Below are 18,559 nucleotides of genomic sequence, written 5' to 3'. Positions count from 1 at the left end.
AAACGCATGTCCTGTTTATGAGTGTAAAAAACAAATAGGCCTAAGTAAGTAGACCTAATCGTATCTTAAACCTCCAACTTTACCAGGATTCTGGTAGGGGTCGGCAAGCCAAAAGTATATAATATTAAGCCAAAAACACTATGGTTCATTTGGTTTCAATCCGGGGATAGTAGGTTGTTTTTTTTTTTCGAAAATTAGCTTCAAAATATCATCAAACTATTCACAATTAACCCATAAAATAGGACCTAACTCAATTTTTTTTTAAAAGTATGCAGTTTTAGTAAGCGTAATCCACAGCTTAATTTTGAGTCGCCACGTTGATTAAAGTTTAGACAATTAGATCCGTAGTTATTGTTTACTTCGGCTTGTGTACGATATTTCAAAACGTGTCAATCCAAAATCCTAGCCACTTTAGATTTACCAAGAAATTTTCAGCTATAAGTAGGCTATAATACTAATTGACAAACAGTGTGGTTAAAAAACAACAAGGAGATAGGGTGGGTGGAGTGAGAGGGGTGAATAAGTATAATAATCCTGGTGTAAAAATACTGACATTACAATGACAGGAAAAATAAATATGGGTCGTCGTGGTCGAGTCGGTGAAGCTCATGGTTACTAAACCCTCAAGCAGATGAGGCTCGTTAGTTGGGGACATCCTCTCTTCTTTTAGAGAACTCCAAAATAAAAAATAAACAACTGCTGCCTTGTAGTTTGTTCTTGGTTGGGCAAAGGCTATGGAAGCAAATCCAAAAAGAAAAGCCGGCTGAAAACGGAGTCAATGGCACATAACCATTTGACACGTATACTTAATTGTGTTGGAGGGGATCCATTCCAACACTAAAATAAAAAAAAAAACGAAGATGAAGAAGAAGAAGCATAACAATCAAAAGTCCTGGTGTAAAAATACTGACGTCAAAATGACAGGCACTTTAGACTTGTGTGTGCATGTGCCCATTCTAGCACCGTTTCTATTCTGTTAACTACACACTTGACACGGATTAGCAGCTAGAACCGGCGGAAACAAAAATTAGGACGTGTTGCCAGATACAATTTATCTTAAGCTTCATCTAGACAACAACACACTAAGACAACACACTACGCTATAAATAGAAACTTTAATTTCATTGCTTACTCACTACGAACATATATCGCATGTAAATAATGAGAAACACACGTAACCATTTTTTATGGTCGATTGCAAATCTTAAATTTAAAAAAAATTAAATTAAAAAAATAATTATTAAATACACAAAATGCCACTTCGACATAAAGTCTTCACCAAAACGAATAATCAAACCAACGTAAACAAAACAAAAAAGAAGCAACAACAACAAAAACGTCCACCGGATATAATGCAAGAGCTTGCATCTGTTAACTATATTTTAAAATACTTTATTTTTTTTTTAAAATTGTTCAACGTGACAATAACTTTTATTGACACTTATTTTACTTCTGCTTTTTTCCTTACAGTTTCAATAGTTATTTATGAATTAAATTATTTTCCCGTTATAAGTTGCATCTCCAAATATCAACACAGTGAAGTGTACTGCCTCTCTTGTGTATTGTCGCCACATACCGTAACACGTATATGTAAAACAAGCTATAGGCTCTCGAACACAAGAAATCAATAATGGAAGTCCACCTACCGTGTTATAAACAAATGCAGTATAATCTCACTCTTTTAATACAACATGCCGCCTATAAATCCCCCCTCCCATTCCCTCCGATAAGCCAGTAAATCCACCCCCCCCCCTCCTATTGAACATTCCAGTAAATCATTTCATGTTATGCGCATAACAAGTTGACAGGTAATACTTAATTGTGTTGGAGGAAATCACCTCCAATACTAGAATTAAGAACGAAGAAGAATATTTCATGTTAACCCCCCCCCCCCCCTTTCCAACATGCCAGTAAACAATCCCCCCATACATCAGTAAATAATTGCATGTTATTCTCCCCCCCCCCCAACAAGCCACCCAAATATGCTTTGTTTTCTGATTGGCAGTAGCGGGATGAATTGCTTCTGAATGCCCCTGTTGTTTTTTTAGCAGGAATTTTCATCCATATAAGGAGCTGCTGTCAGTTTTCAACAACGTTGGTCTAGTAAACTCTAGTTCAACGTTTATCTGGCTAACAAAGCACAAATTAATAAACCTGTTTCCTCCCAGGCATGCATGCAACAGTACAAACAATCAAAGGGCCTACTGTAATCATTAAAAACAACAAACTACCTTCACGCGTGTGTGTTTATAAGCTAAATTATATATATATATATATATATATATATATATATATATACATGCATGTTTGTGTATGTGTGTGTAATGATTGCTCATGACAATAGAAACTGGTGGGACCAGCAAGGATTGTCTCAAGGGGGGGGGGGGGTCCAATTTTTACCCGGGGACAAACTTTCGATTTGCACCCCCCCCCCTCAAACTTTCGATTTGCACCCCCCCACCCACCCTCAAACTTTCGATTTGCACCCCCCCTCAAACTTTCGATTTGCACCCCCCCTCAAACTTTCGATTTGCACCCCCCCCCTCAAACTTTCGATTTGCACCCCCCCTCAAACTTTCGATGTGCACCCCCCCCTCATACTTTATATATCTATACCGAGGGATCTATGGGGGGGGGGGGGTTATGACCCCCCTAACCCCCCTGCCTACTCCACTGGGTGGGACCAAGTAACAATTTGTCATGATCAGGAATAATATAATAACAAATAATTTTAACAGTTAAATGTGCGGCTCTTCTTTTTACTCAGCAGTACTAATTTCGTCAATCTCAGCATTTTGCAATTCATAAAATAATTAATACATAAAAACGTTTATAGTTACAAGCTTTTATAAATGCACTAAAAAGAAGAAAATAATACAATTTTTATTAAATATAAAAAAGTTTTTAAAAATATTATAAATCTGCGGTTACTAATAAACAGAGTGTATTGTTATAATATCAAAATCGTAATCAGGGGCTGGGGTAAATCCCGAACCCCACCCCCTGTGTTTACGGAATATCCGTTTACTCGACAATAGTTCAGAAATATGTTAAAATTATGAGAAAAATAGGCATCTAAAAAGTAGGCCTACATTCATAAAGCCTCGATGTATTATGGCAAATTTTAAAAATTAAATTCTAAAGAAAAAAAAAGTATTCTAAGCTTTGAATTTTTAAAGTATGGTTCGCTATTTTAACTATTACCCACTGTTCATGAAGTTTACTTAAAAAATAATGTTAGGCCTACATTTGGCCTAAACGTACAGCGATAGCTAATCAAAGGGCCAGGAAGAGTTAAATTATCGCGATAAAATATAAACAGTGATTAATTATTTAAAACGTGTTATTGCTTTGTTATAACAGTTCAGTGCATGAAAAATGAATTGATTTCTTGACTCAGTTATCAGGAGAAAACGTCACCCTGGCAATGCGGGATGACACTTGCTGACCGACCTTGAAGGTCAAGGTGAGTTCACATTCGGTTGAGGCCCTTATAATAAGATCTGTGGCCTTGCAATTTCAAGCAAATTAGGTGAATATAACAGTCTAGTCGATAGGAAGCATCGACTGAAATCCATTTGTACAACTTATATTTCGAGCATTTAGGGAAAAGCAAGATGACATCTAAACAACATGATTCAGATAGACGGAAGCAGATAAGTATAAGAGGGATTGCACCGGTGGAAAACGTAGCAACCATAAAAAAATCGTTCAATCGGCATCTGCATTATACACTTGTTAAAGACAGAAATGTTGCAACACCGAGAGATTATTATTTCTCTCTTGCATACACTGTTCGAGATCATCTTGTATCTCGATGGATTAGGACACAACAGTATTACTATGAAATCGATCCAAAGGTAAGTGTTACTTAAGTCTAGACTAAGTACTCAAGTAAGAAGTAGACTTTCTAGGCCCTGCCCTACTCCTACACCTTTTTTTTTTAAATAGCAGATCAGCAAATAAAATTGCATTGCATTCAGTTTTTAAATTATTTAAAAAAAATAAATTTAGTCCTCTTTCTAGCCAGTTTAGAATCTGGATATAGATCTAGATCGGTAATCTATCGTTTTGGGTACGTAAAATCGCCCGCGACTAGTAATGTGAAAAACAGGTGACTCCTTACATTTTAATGATTATTTCACATTTTGAGGAGGATTTATGTTTTGAAAAATACAAAAATGTTTCCTTGTTTCATTTATGTACCTGTATTTAAACAATTGAATTAAAACTTTTGACTAATAAATGAACACCAGCGATGTTTCCAACAGATGCAACCATGCTCATTTACTATAGCAGCCATCTTGTTAAAGTTTTATTTTTATAGACTTAGCGCGAGATTCAGGCGGAAGTCACTCTATTTTACAAATGGCTGCTGTTTATATAGCAAATCTTGCTTGCAGACACTGCTGTTTAAAGTTAATTTCTGGCCTATATTGATATATTTAGCCATTGATTTAGGTTTATTATTCATTTATCTATAATATTTGACACAAACATATCACAATATAGTTCTATTACAGCCTTGATAATGAGGTAACATTTTCGTACATTAATAGCCGCGGGCGATTTTACGTACCCAAAACGATAGATTACCTCTAGATCTATCTATATTCTATATCAGCCATATCTGGACCAGAATCTGGCACTCAGGATCTAAACTCTAATCTAAATCTGAACTAAAATCTATTCTATAGATTTCTAGTCCTAAATTTCACATAAATTGTTTTAGATCTAGAATCTAGATCTAGGCCTAAATCAATATTATTTTAACATTTGACATGATTTGTTTATCAATTTGATTTTGTTAGTTAGTGGATCTGCTGGATATTTTAAAGCAGCCCTTTTAGTAAGCTGATTAATTAAATTTAGATCTAGATCTAGATCTAAATGAATGTAACATTAATAACATAAACAGTCATAACTGAAGTTATTAAAGGTAGATCTTGAATCTAGATAAGAGATATGCAACCATTGCTGGGAAGTATAGACATATCTAGTTCAGGAATAGTTTTTAGAAATATTATTTATTATTTATCAGCAGTATCTGAGTATTAGCATAGGTCTCTTTTTATAGGGCCTACTAGATCTAGATCTATACTTCATTCCTTATTTTTTGTAGGCTCATAGGGTCATAATTTTTTTTAACATAAATGCCTATAGACTATTCTAACTTACCTTTCAAACATTCTTACGCAATGTTACATGTCGTGTAACATTGTTTTTGTTAGAATTACATCAATACAGTCTTGTAGTGGCACATATTAGTAGGCTACAATAGTGAATAGAATATAGAAATATATCTATAGCACCTACTATATTATACTATATGTTCTTTTAACATCAAAGTTTCTCGGGAACTAGTTTACAATAGGCTTATACTATTCCAAATTCATAGTAGGAAATTGCACTAGTCATCTCTGCATTATGTTACACAGATAACCAGAAAAGTATCCCATTATTTGGGCCATCTTTAAAGAAAAACATACTAGGTTTTACAGATAATAAGTATCCGTTATTTAAGTCTTATTTAAAGAAAAGCGTACTATAATATAGGCCCTATATATAAATGGTACCCTGCTTGATTATTGGTTATTCAGTAAAAATTTGAAGTAATTGTTACTTGTTGTATTTGAATTTAATGCAGATATAGAAATAGTTGAGAACTCTTGGTTTGTGGAGTTAAGTTTATACCTGTTATAATTTTTCAGCTTTAGCCAGAGTTAAGGTTTAAAAGATAAGTGAATGATAGTTTTGGTGTTTCTTAATGACCCAGGTAATAGTGAGACAAAATGTATGAAGCACGCATAATGGAGTGTGCTTTTATTTGGCACACATCAGTGGCATTTTTTAATGTACATTCATGCTGTTTTCTATGTCACTACATCACAGGTTTAATAGAAATACTGATATTAAAGGATGCATTGTAATAAAGTCTTCATGTAGGCCTATAGAGAGATAGTTTTGGGGTTTCTTAAAGACCTAGGTTAAAGGCCTTGTAATAGTGAGACAAAAAGTAAAAAACATGCATAATAGAGTGTGCTTTTCTTTGGCACACATCAGTGGTGTTGTTTATGTACTTTCAAGCTGTTTTTTATATCACCAGTTTAATAAAAAATATTGATATTAACATTGTAATAAGTCTCCATGTAGGCCTTTTAGAGTATTAAAATAAAATTAAATGTCATTGTGCAACTCATATCTTTTTTTAAAATCATTTAGATAATAAATATCATTCAAACCAATTCAGTTTTAGGATTAGGGGTTGGGAAGTTTTTTTAAAGACAGTCCATGATGTTTTAAAACACACTTTGAATTAACAAAATAAGTGAATTCCTAAAAAATGAAATGTATATCTATCTGGCTGTCAGTGAATATTCTTGCTTGTGGCACTGTTTCTTATCAGCTGTCCATATTTCACAGAGATAAAATATGCACTGGATTTTCTTGTTCATACCATGCATATTTTGTAGGCAAGTCCTAACCTTGTCAGGTATTATATTACCATGCACTTGGGCCTACATTTTGGTTAATTAAATCTTTACAGACAGTATATTTCTGATGGGTTTTTTTCTAGGCTATTATGCAAATTAGTTTTAAGTGCTTACTTTTATTTAAAATAATTCACTCCTGTTCTATGAAATAATCAAACTTTACATCTGGTCAAATACTTGTTTAGTTTGAATACTATAAGTAATAGAGTGATGAATTTCAAAAAGATTCATGGCAGTTTGAAAGACATAACTTGTAAAAAAAAATTCCAAAACAATTTTACTCCCTTAAAATTTTGAGTTATGAAAACATACATTAGAAAGAATGTAGGAAACCATATATGGATTTTTCACTTAGTACTGAAATAGTTAATAAATTTAAAAAACACTACTAAAATTTCTAATTTCATATAGCTTTGGTTATTAATATTTCAGCTTACTTCAGGCAATTTAAGAATACTTTTTGTGCTGGCTCAAAGTTATCTAGACTTTGAGTTTAAAAACCTTTTTATCATTGGGATATTTAAACTTTTTTTTCTAGAGAGTCTATTACCTCTCTTTGGAGTTTTACATGGGCCGCACTCTATCCAACACAATGGTCAACCTGGGCATTCAAAGCTCCTGTGATGAAGCCATGTACCAGGTATGTTTAGTTAAATCAAGTACAAGTACTTTTAGCTTCATGCCAGTGACGAACAAATACTAGTACTTTAAAGCTAGATACAATCAATGATGAATATTTAGTTGCATCAAATTAAAATTATTAAATAAAATAAACAAAAATATTTTGACTTTCTTCCTAAGCATATTCTAGTTTACTTTTACTAGCAGTTTTCAAGAATGAACTGTATTGTACATTTTTACAATTTTTATTTAGGTCTTGCTGTTACAATCTAGTTATTGATTGGCTAAGTTGGTCATGTGATATCTTCTTTTAGCTTGGCTTGGATATAGAAGAATTGGAAGAAATTGAACAAGATGCTGGTCTTGGAAATGGTGGTTTGGGACGTCTGGCTGCCTGCTTCCTTGACTCCATGGCAACTCTTGGCCTTGCTGCATATGGTTACGGCATTCGTTATGATTATGGTATCTTTGCCCAGAAGATTGAGAATGGTTGGCAGGTAAGTAATTGGCCATAGCAGTGTATATGTAGAGTTGACGTAAACGTAACAGATTATGACTGAGATGATGATGTGGTTGTCTGGAAGGAAAGAATCAAATAGCAAGGCATTGATTTCTTTTTTTTTAGTTTGATGGTAGAAGAATAGAACATACCATTTTCACTCAGGGGAGGTCACTCTAATAGTCACAACAGACTACAAATTTAAATTATTTACATAATTTGTTGAACTATCAAAGCTCGTTTAATCAGAGATGTGTATTTTCCTTTTTTTTAAAATTCTATTTTCCCTTTGTGAAAATTTTTCAATCAGAACCTGATGGCTTGAAGAAACTCTGGCCCCCAAACTGATATTTGATAGTTAATGCGGCCCTCTGGCTGAAAAGTTTGGAGACCCCTGGTTTAAACCAATCATCAAATTTCTTGTCTTATACATCAGATTGAGGAGCCTGATGACTGGCTGAGGTTTGGCAACCCTTGGGAGAAGTCTAGACCAGAGTACTGCCTTCCCGTCAACTTCTTTGGTCGTGTTGAGAACATCAATGGCAAGGATAAGTGGGTGGATACTCAGGTGAGTCTAGCAAGGATAAGTGGGTGGATACTCAGGTGAGTCTAGCAAGGATAAGTGGGTGGATACTCAGGTGAGTCTATAGTAGAGGAAAGGATAAGTGGGTGGATACTCAGGTGAGTCTATAGTGGCAAGGATAAGTGGGTGGATACTCAGGTGAGTCTAGCAAGGATAAGTGGGTGGATACTCAGGTGAGTATAGCAAGGATAAGTGGGTGGATATGTAAGCATAAGAGGGTGGATAATCGAAGTGAGTTTATAGTAGCAAGGATAAGTGGGTGGATACTCAGGTGAATCAATGGTAGCAAGAATAAGTGGGTGGATATCATGAAAGTCTTTTGTGGCAAGGACTAATCAGCAGATACTCAGATAAGTTTATAATGGCTAGGATAAGTGGGTAATAAAATAATGTAATGCCATTGTCAACAAAAATCTTAACTTTCTGAGCACATCTCAACCAATCCAATCAAACTTTTAAGTTTACAGTAATACCTTTCTTAACTATGCTTCACTTTCCACAACCTGACTTTGTCATAATTATGTTATGGTGATGTTTTGCCTAATTGCTGGATTTATCTGGCACACTATAAATTTTCATGTATTGATAATTTAAATATTTATTTCTAGCTAGAAATGTTTTAAATGAAACGTGTAATAGGAAATAGAAATAGAGAATAGTAAAGGAATCATAGACCTTGTACTTAAAAGTTGATGCCTATGAAACTATCCCATGGGAAATTTTTACTAGAATCAAATGAGCCTGAGAATGTATTAAATATTGAATTTTGGTTGATTGACCATAGATGAATACTTGTTAAATCATTTTGTGGTCAGTTACTGCTATAAGTAAATTTACTTTATGTATTTTCATTATTATTCGCTGCTGAATAAATAATTTTCCACATGTTATTAACAAATGTACAAATCAGGGTATTTCTGTATTGTGACTACAATTAGACCATATGGTAATCGCTAGTTACAAAACTGAGTAGGTAACACCACATATGACTGAATGGAAATTTGAACACAGTGCCATTTTGTTTCAGGTGCTTTTTGCAATGCCTTTTGACACACCCATCCCAGGCTATGGAAACAACACAGTGAACACACTTCGCCTTTGGTCTTGCAAGGCACCAAACAGTTTCCACCTACACTTCTGTAAGTTCCATTGTACAATAGCTCATTGGACCATTGATTCAACCCACCTGAGTCATCTTATTATAGTTATGGTGGGGGTGTTCAGGATGGGGAAATTTGGGTGGAATTGGAGTGTAGTATGAAAAATAGTAGGATAGGGATTAGTTTTGGGAATTAGGGGTTAGTTTTGATGTGGGATAAAGGGATATTGTTTGGTGTAGGGAATAACGAGGTAGTGTTGTAGTGTGGGAAATGTTGGGGAAATTATATGTATGTGTAAGTTATAAATACAAAGGGTATCGGTATGTTGTATGGAATTAAAGGTAGAGATATATTAATGGGAATGGATGGGCAGAGGAGTGTAGCATCAAGTAGGGAATGTTTAGGTGTGTAGCTGGGCAACATGTTGTAACTCCTGACTTGAAGAGTTAAATCATTGTTCTTCTAACTCCTTGACTTGAAGAGTTATATCATTGTTCTTCTAACTCCTGACTTGAAGAGTTAAATCATTGTTCTTCTAACTCCTGACTTGAAGAGTTAAATCATTGTTCTTCTAACTCCTGACTTGAAGAGTTAAATCATTGTTCTTCTAACTCCTGACTTGAAGAGTTATATCATTGTTCTTCTAACTCCTGACTTGAAGAGTTAAATCATTGTTCTTCTAACTCCTGACTTGAAGAGTTAAATCATTGTTCTCCCCAGTCAACAACGGTGAATACATCAATGCTGTGTGTGAGAGGAACTATGCTGAAAACATTTCCAGAGTGCTTTACCCTAATGACAATGTAAGTGCTGGGAGAGATTTTCATGGTACCTGTAGGACATTTGTGTTCCCTAAGTTGAGAATTGTATAGTTTTAAAAGATAGGATATTGTGATAACTAAAGTCTATTATAGGTGCCCTGTGTGTAAGTGTATAGGTACTGAAGTATGGCAAAAATCCATAACTTATCTAAGAAATAACAGTAAACATATTTTTGTGATAATGGGCGTAAGCTATATATTACCATATTGAGTTAAGAATTGTAGTTTTAAAAGAAAGCATATTGTGATAAGTAAAGCCTATTAATAGTGCCCTTCAGTCCAGTTTTACACTGTGTGTAAGTGTATTAGTACTGAAGTATGGCAAAAATCCATAACATATCTAAGAAATGACAGTAAACATATTTTTGTGATAATGGGCATAAGCTATATATTACCATATTGAGTTAAGAATCGTAGTTTTAAAAGAAAGCATATTGTGATAAGTAAAGCCTATTAATAGTGCCCTTCAGTCCAGTTTTACACTGTGTAAGTGTATTAGTACTGAAGTATGGCAAAAATCCATAACATATCTAAGAAATGACAGTAAACATATTTTTGTGATGGTAGCCTGATGTTTGTCTGTCTTGAACCAGATGTTTGAGGGGAAAGAGTTGCGTCTAAAACAAGAATATTTCTTAGTGGCAGCGTCCCTGCAAGATCTGATCCGTCGTTTTAAGTCGGCCACGTTTGGCCAGTCCAACCCAGTGAGAACATCATTCGACACTTTCCCTGATAAAGTAAGTTTTCTTTTACCACGCTTTGATGTTTGTGTCAACTTTTTATACATTATACCTAAAGGGTATGTAGATATTTAGCAAGCTTGACTGGAATCGTCTTAATCACTTGTCGGTGATAATCAGTAAATAATTGGTTTTAAGAAAAGAGAAAACTCTTATTAAAGTTTATTTGACATTTAAGTCATATACCATATTTTTGTATATAAGCCTAATATAAAGTTATTTGCCATATTAGGGGTGAAGTTTTTCTGGGTTGTCCCGCAATTCCAGATTCATAAACCATATTTTGTTTCACTTTCCGTGTCACAAAATATGAGTTTAAAACTTCTAAGTTTATTTTCATTAATATATGGCTATTTACCATACAAGCTAATTTACCCTATAGGTGACAATATATAAACATGTCGTGGTAGTTTGACCAGATGATGTGCTATGTCCTCAGGTAGCCATTCAGCTGAATGACACTCATCCATCACTTGCCATCCCTGAGCTGATGCGCATTTTGATTGATATCGAGAATCTGCCCTGGGAGAAGGTGAGTTGGTGATTCACCTAGAGAGGTCTTACCTTGGTCACAAGTCTGATGTGAAAAGCTTCACTATATTTATGAGCTTTGACTGTGGAAAAAATATCTTATTAACAATTCATTTTTTCATTAGCATGTTTTAGGAAAATTTAAGATGTTTTTTTTTAAAATCCAGGCATGGGAACTTACAAACAAGACGTGCGCGTATACCAACCATACAGTTCTTCCTGAAGCTTTGGAACGTTGGCCCGTATCACTATTAGGACATGTTCTACCTAGACATCTAGCTATTCTATTTGAAATAAATTCACGCTTTTTAGCGGTAATGTATTTCATTATTTTCTTTTCTCATTTTTGTTTTCTTTTATCATTTTCACAGTGTTTTCTTTTCTCATTTTTACAGTGTTTTCTTTTCTCATTTTTACAGTGTTTATTATTCTCATTATTACAGTATGTTATTTTGTGAACCATAAGAGAATTGGCCTAACTATTTTGTATTTTACTGACTGCCAGTGCAGATGGTGTACTAACGATATTATTTTGTTTGTAGGAGGTTGCCAAGAAGTGGCCAGGAGACAATGATCGTCTAGCTCGTATGTCTCTGGTAGAGGAGGGACCTGAGAAGAAAATTAATATGGCAAATGTGTGTATTGTAGGAAGCAAGGCAGTGAATGGGGTTGCTGCCATCCATTCTGATATTCTCAAGAAAACAACGTGAGTGTGATACACTTTGTTAGTTAGTCTGATCATTTGTTACATGTAAGTGTAAAAAACAGCTGGCTCACTTGGTGCTAGCCAATATTCTATGCACAACAAGAGTTTAATATATCTACATGTTAAGTAATATCCTAATGTTTTTCTATATGAATAAATACATGTTGTGTAATATCTTACATATTTCTGTGTGAATGACTGTAATATCTTCTGTAATTCTGTGTGAATGACTGCATATGTAATTGTTTAAATGATTAAATAATTTATTTCTATGTGAATAACTCCATATTGTATTGCCATGCAGTTTCAAAGATTTCTATGAGATGTTCCCAAAGAAGTTTCAAAACAAAACCAATGGCATCACCCCAAGACGATGGCTCTTATTGTGTAACCCAGGATTGGCTGATGTCATTGCTGAGGTAAAAAAAAACAACTCTTCAAACCATCATATTGGAAACATTGAATTCTTCATTGATTATTTTGTGCTAGGTATTTAATTTCTGTCTAAAGTTGGTCTTTTTATTGAACAGAAAATCGGCGAGAGCTGGGTGACCAATTTGACTGAGCTGCGAAAACTGACCCCTGCGTGTAAAGAAGAGGCCTTCTTGCGCAGCTTCATGAAAGTTAAACAAGTAAGTTGTGGTCATTTCTTATTCCATTCTTTCACTCACTAGGGTTGAGACTATTTTACCATGAAGATCTAAGTTTGAAGTTGAGTAAGTTATTGTTATAAAAATTTAAATGTAAAAAAGGCTATCATGTGGAACATTTACAACAAAAAAGTTAAGCATGTGAGATTATCATTCAGATGACTTTACCTTCATTTGTATTTTGTCCAATTTTAATGTTAGAATTAAAAAAAAAATTTGACAAAAAATTATATTTAAAACATATGAATGCATAATATAATTATTTTTTACCTTATAAAAACATGACTATAGAAAAGAAATATTTCTCCATTGCTCAACTAAACAAAATACTTTCTGTGTCATTCAGGAGAACAAAATGAGATTAGCCCAGTTTATTCAGACAAATTACCACATCAAGATCAACCCTGCCTCCATGTACGACATGCAAGTGAAGAGGATCCACGAGTACAAGAGACAGTTGCTCAACTGCCTGCACATGATTGTACTCTACAACAGACTCAAGAAGAACCCTCAAGCTCCTTTTGTACCCAGAACTATTATGATTGGTGGAAAGGTAAGGCCTACCTACACTTGTAGTGCAGCATAAAATACTATTACCTCATGCAACTATACCTGGCATATGTACATGGCTGTTTGGATAGCATTGTTGGATGGTAGAGCGCTCGACCTTGCCGCTAACCTGAAAATCTTGAGTTACGATCCTGGGCTTGAGTCCCTATGACGTCTCTGAGTCCACCCAGCTCTGATGGATACATGACTTAATTTAGGGAAAGTGAAGGCAGCTAGACATAGTGTTGACCACGCTATACCTTCATATACCAAGGCCACAGAAACAGGTGAACTCTACTTTATCAGTCCCATGGATCACCAGATCCTAAAGGATAACTATTTATTTACCTGGGGAACAAGTCACCCTGACCTAAAAATAAATGAGTGCTATGTGTATTTTATTCACTCTTTTTCAGTTATTTTTGTTGAAATAATAACAGAAATTGAATTAAATTTCAATAAACATTTCTTTTGCATTATTTGAAATAACAAATTGAATAAATTTCGATAAACATGTCTTTCCAATTACGTAATATATGCTTTGTTAAATATTAACTTAAGGAGCCCACTTCAATTGCCATGTTCAAACATTTAAAACCATAAATATTCCATTATAAATTTAAAGTACACTAATTAAAAACATTTATTGGTGTTGCCAATCATATCTAAATTCAAGGGTCAACTGAATTATTTTAACATTTACATGTAAAAGTTATTTGATGTAAACATTGACCTATGACCTGATGTAATGAGTAAACTTATCTTTAAGGCAGCACCTGGGTACCATTTAGCCAAGATGATCATCAAGCTGATCAACAACGTTGGCAGAGTTGTCAACAACGACCCCATCATCGGAGATCGCCTGAAAATTGTGTACCTGGAGAACTACCGTGTGTCAATGGCTGAGAGAATTATTCCAGCCGCCGACCTGAGTCAGCAGATTTCTCTGGCTGGCACTGAGGCTTCTGGTACAGGAAACATGAAGTTCATGGTGGGTACCTACTTTATTATCACAATGGCACTGTATAATATTTGATTATCTTAAATAGTAAGCGGCATTAGGTATGGGTAACTTAATTTATCTTACTTTTCAATTCTCCTCTTGCAAGTTCTCTACTGTAGATGTTCATGTGTCACTTGAAAATTGTTTCCCAGACTTCAGCCAAACCTAATCTGTCTATCCAATTATACTTGTCATGTTATCCTAATGATGCACTAATTGTAAATGTTGTGAACTTGTCTGCAGTTGAACGGTGCTCTCACCATTGGAACACTTGATGGTGCCAATGTGGAAATGATGGAAGAAATGGGCAGAGAAAATATCTTCATCTTTGGTATGACTGTGGAACAGGTGGAGGAGCTATGGAGAAAGGGGTAAATATCTTCAACATCTACTGGTGGGATTTGTTATTGAACAAGTGTGGACTAGAGAGATAAATATAATCATTATGTCATGGGGAATTTTATAATGTAATATAATGGGTTGAATATAATCTTTATCTCAATTGGTGTGATTTGTTATTGAACAATTGTGGGCTAGAGAGATAAAATCATTATGTAATGGTGAATGTTTTAACTAAGTTAATGCGATATAAAGGGTTAAAAATCTTTATGCCTGTTGAGTTTTATTACTGAATCAGTGAAGAATAGATAGATAAGTATAATCTTTAAGTTAAGATATCTTTTATTGCTGAGTTAGTATAGAATCAGTTGTAAACTTTATCTCAAGTTACACATCACACTTATCAGGGACATAAAAAAGTCCTTTATTAAAAATTAATACTTTAATGTGCGTAAACATTCATTTCTATGGGTATATAAAAAAATAGTTTGGCATTTTTCAAAAACTGCATAGTTGCATTATTTATAACATCAAATGCAGTGATACAAAAAAAAACCGAGTTTTTATTTAGAAATTCTTAAACTATTTTAAAGTTCACTTCTTGAGGCCAGCTAGTTTGATGCCACTTGATGCCATTGGTTTTAGGATTGGGTGGTTAATATTTTGTGGCATGTATTTAAGTGTTTAGTCAAATATAATTGTGTGGTTACTATTTTGTGGCTCACAAGTTAGGGGAAAGTCAATGATAATTTTTTTTTGCCTTTGTAGATACAACCCAAGATCCTATTACGAGAAGGATGCTGAGCTGAAACAAGCTCTGGACCAATTAAACAGTGGCTACTTCTCTCCAGAGGAACCTGGTCTCTTCTGTGAACTCTTCAATGGCTTGCTGAACAATGACAGGTTTGTCCTCTACTCCTTGAGATCTAATTTTTTTTTTAAATCTGTTAAGGTACCCATCTATATTTAGGAGAGGATACTTGTTTTAGAAAGCTGAATGCATGATTTGAAATTAAAATTGAGTTTATAAAATTGTGATTTAACTGTGGCCCATTTAAAGTTTTGGTTATGGTTAATTTTAAACTTTTGTATATTCCTAAAATTGTCTAAAATTTAATATGAGCTATTTTCAAGTTAAAATAAACAAAAAATTAAGCACACATGATAATGAAAATAATCTCTGATAACTAGAATGTGGATCTGGTTTGATTTCTTTTGTGTTGGTAAACTGATTGAGATGTTGTGTGTTGCAGATTTGCATTGTGTGCAGACTTTAGGGCCTATGTTGATTGTCAACAGGAAGTCTCTGAACTATTCAGGGTAAGTTTTGTTGTGGGTGGAGGCTTTGTTGGTGTAGGGTAGGATTAGGGGGTGTTGGGTAGGATTAGTGGGTGTAGGTATTGGGATTAGTGGGTGTAGGGTAGGATTAGTGAGTGTAGGTATTGGGATTAGTGGTTGTAGGTATTAGGATTAGTGGGTGTAGGTATTAGGATTAGTAGGTGTAGGGTAGGATTAGTGGGTGTAGGTAGGATTAGTGGGTGTAGGTAGGATTAGTGGGCGTAGGTATTAGGATTAGTGGGCGTAGGTATTAGGATTAGTGGGCGTAGGTATTAGGATTAGTGGGTGTAGGTAGGATTAGTGGGTGTAGGTAGGAATAGTGGGTGCAGATGAAGTGTTATGTCTTGATATGGGTGTAGAGTTAGTTGGTGTAGGTATAGTGGGGATGTCTTATTGGAGTTTAGTGTAGGATTTGTGAGTTTAGGTTAAGTAAGGTTTTTATGGGGATGCAGTCAGCATAGAACAAATAATTTGCTAGCTTGTATTAAAAACGTGAGAAACTAAATTGTTAAATAACATTTATCCCGATATGTGAAACTAAAATTTTCCCCACCCTATCTGTTTGTTGTTAAAGAAATATTCCAGCCTCAGCCTGACCTTATAACACTGTTGTCCCCTTGCAGGACCCCATGAAATGGGCTGTGAAGGCAAGCTTGAACGTTGCCTCTGCTGGTAAATTCTCCAGTGACCGAACCATCAATGAATACGCCAAGGATATCTGGGGCGTTGAACCTTCAAACATCAAGCTGCCCAACCCGGCTGACAAAGGCTCTGCTAAGGAGGATTAAATCATCTTAGTTGTTTAGTTTTCTACACTAATGAATTATGTAGCAGTTTCTTTCTAGCTAAATTATTTTCTTAATGGAGCTTGGCTGGACTAGAGGGCTTAGGATTGTCTATGATGTGATATACACTTTGTGATTTGTCTTTTAAAACAATCAAAGTATGTGATGCCATATTATTTAAAGTAAATGATCATTATTTCTTTTTTACAAATTTATTCTATATGACAAACCTCAATTCCCCAGAATTGTTTTTGGTTTTTCTGCCAAAAAAGTTTTTGTCCGTATATTGAGTGAATACTTACTTATGGAAGGTTTAGAGCAAATTACTTGAAGTTTAGCTTTGTTTTGATGTCCATGCATTTAATGCTTCATGTCTTAAAGCTTAAAGTTTTCCGGAATACCTTCGTGACTTTCCCAGATGTGAATGTTTTAGAGTCACTTTAACTGATATACAAAACTTTGTGACTATTTTTAGTTTTTCTCAGGTCCCATCACAAGATAATGAAAAAAAAATAAAAAAATTCTACAGACTTGAATGTCTGTAACTTGAAACATAACAGCAAACCGCAGTCGTAAAAAATAAAGTTACAAATGTGTTCACCTAACATCTCTGCTGTCTGAAAAAGTTACAATAAAAACATTTTACTCTTTAAACCATGTCTATATTTTTTTGTCTCCCTTGGTTTTTTAAAAACCTGTACATAGTAGATTTAAGAACTTAAATCAATGTTTTATTTTATGTTTTTCAACTTTAAAGTTTATATTATCCTTTATTAAAATATATTTAATAAAGTATTTTTCCCATCTTTCCTATTGAAGTCCTGTGGATTTAGATCCATGTAATCAGACTAGTAGAGAACTAACTGTATCAATTACTAGTTTTACATATTCCTGCACTTAATTATTTTAGTTATCTACCCACTGTATGTCAATGTGTGTGAATCTCGTTTACATATTGTCTAAAAAAATTTCACAGGAAGAAACAGTCAAATTTTAACTATGTTCTAATTTTTTTTTTTTTTTTTTTTGCTTTGGATGCTGTACATTATTTTTTAATTTTACACCTTTTATGTTGGTTTTTTTTTTGGCTCAGTTTTACAAACCGTTTCTACATTTTGTAGACTTTGAAAACCAAATAACAAATATATGAAATCTTAAACCCATGAACCATTGAACATGTCAGAAAGAATAGAATTTATACTAGAGGTTTTATCTTGTTGTTGTACATCTGTTTATTCTGTGCTTACCATATCTAGTAAAATTTTATACAAACTTTGAACTAGTAGATGCTTTGATTAAATCATTGATGATTGCACAAATATTATATTTTTGGTGAGTAATGATGGAGTTAAGTCCCCTGATTGTTGATGACTTCATTCCCCTGATTTAAACTTATTGGTAAAATTGTTGAAAAATTTATTATACACATGGAGTTCAGTCCCTTGGTTGTTAACTGCAGTTCCCTGGCTTGTTGCTTAATTAAACCAAAGAATTAGTGTTTAAAAAATTGGTTTTTTGAAAAGTTGATTCTCCAGATGGAGTTTAGTCCCTTTATTTTTGATGCCTTAAGTCCCCTGATTTTTTAATTGTTGAAAAGTTGATGCTACATAAGTTCAGCCCTTTGGTTGTTAGTTGAGTATAAAGCTGTGCCTGGTTGATAAAGATTTTGTTTACCAGTGTGCAGTTGAAGGTGTTTGTGATGTGACCGTAGATAGATAGACTTGGTAGTATTCTTGAGTGATAAACTTATATTGAAAAGTTGTCAAACTTAGTAGTATTCTTCAGTGGTAACTTTGTATT

The 18,559-nt window shown here is 34.2% G+C and overlaps 1 protein-coding gene across 1 annotated transcript; it reads left to right on the top strand.

Annotated features, from left to right (window-relative positions):
• Positions 1-3,444: 3,444 nt before the first annotated feature.
• On the top strand, positions 3,445-18,040 carry LOC131957193 (glycogen phosphorylase, brain form). The gene is made up of 18 exons (XM_059321921.1): positions 3,445-3,860; positions 7,033-7,134; positions 7,430-7,612; positions 8,051-8,182; positions 9,225-9,336; positions 10,018-10,100; positions 10,712-10,855; positions 11,298-11,390; positions 11,557-11,703; positions 11,932-12,095; positions 12,400-12,514; positions 12,626-12,727; positions 13,092-13,298; positions 14,064-14,285; positions 14,541-14,668; positions 15,405-15,539; positions 15,890-15,956; positions 16,598-18,040. The coding sequence occupies exons 1-18, from the start codon at positions 3,618-3,620 to the stop codon at positions 16,760-16,762; spliced, it is 2,544 nt and encodes an 847-aa protein (XP_059177904.1). The 5' UTR covers positions 3,445-3,617; the 3' UTR covers positions 16,763-18,040.
• The last annotated feature ends 519 nt before the right edge of the window (positions 18,041-18,559 follow it).

This window comes from Physella acuta, unplaced genomic scaffold (genome assembly GCF_028476545.2).
Source record: "Physella acuta isolate Inbredline_101_S28 unplaced genomic scaffold, ASM2847654v3 ptg001219l, whole genome shotgun sequence".
In the NCBI taxonomy this organism is placed as follows: Eukaryota; Metazoa; Mollusca; class Gastropoda; family Physidae; genus Physella; species Physella acuta.
This window is presented reverse-complemented; position numbering and strand designations above follow the sequence as displayed.

What these genes read in the sequence shown, in the direction of transcription:
- LOC131957193 (XM_059321921.1), top strand. Translation starts at nt 3,618, where the DNA reads ATGACATCTAAACAACATGATTCAGATAGACGGAAGCAGATAAGTATA. An exon ending in GATATTCTCAAGAAAACAAC is followed by an intron (nt 12,096 to 12,399) that starts GTGAGTGTGATA and finishes ATTGCCATGCAG; the next exon opens with TTTCAAAGATTTCTATGAGA. An exon ending in CAGGAAACATGAAGTTCATG is followed by an intron (nt 14,286 to 14,540) that starts GTGGGTACCTAC and finishes ACTTGTCTGCAG; the next exon opens with TTGAACGGTGCTCTCACCAT.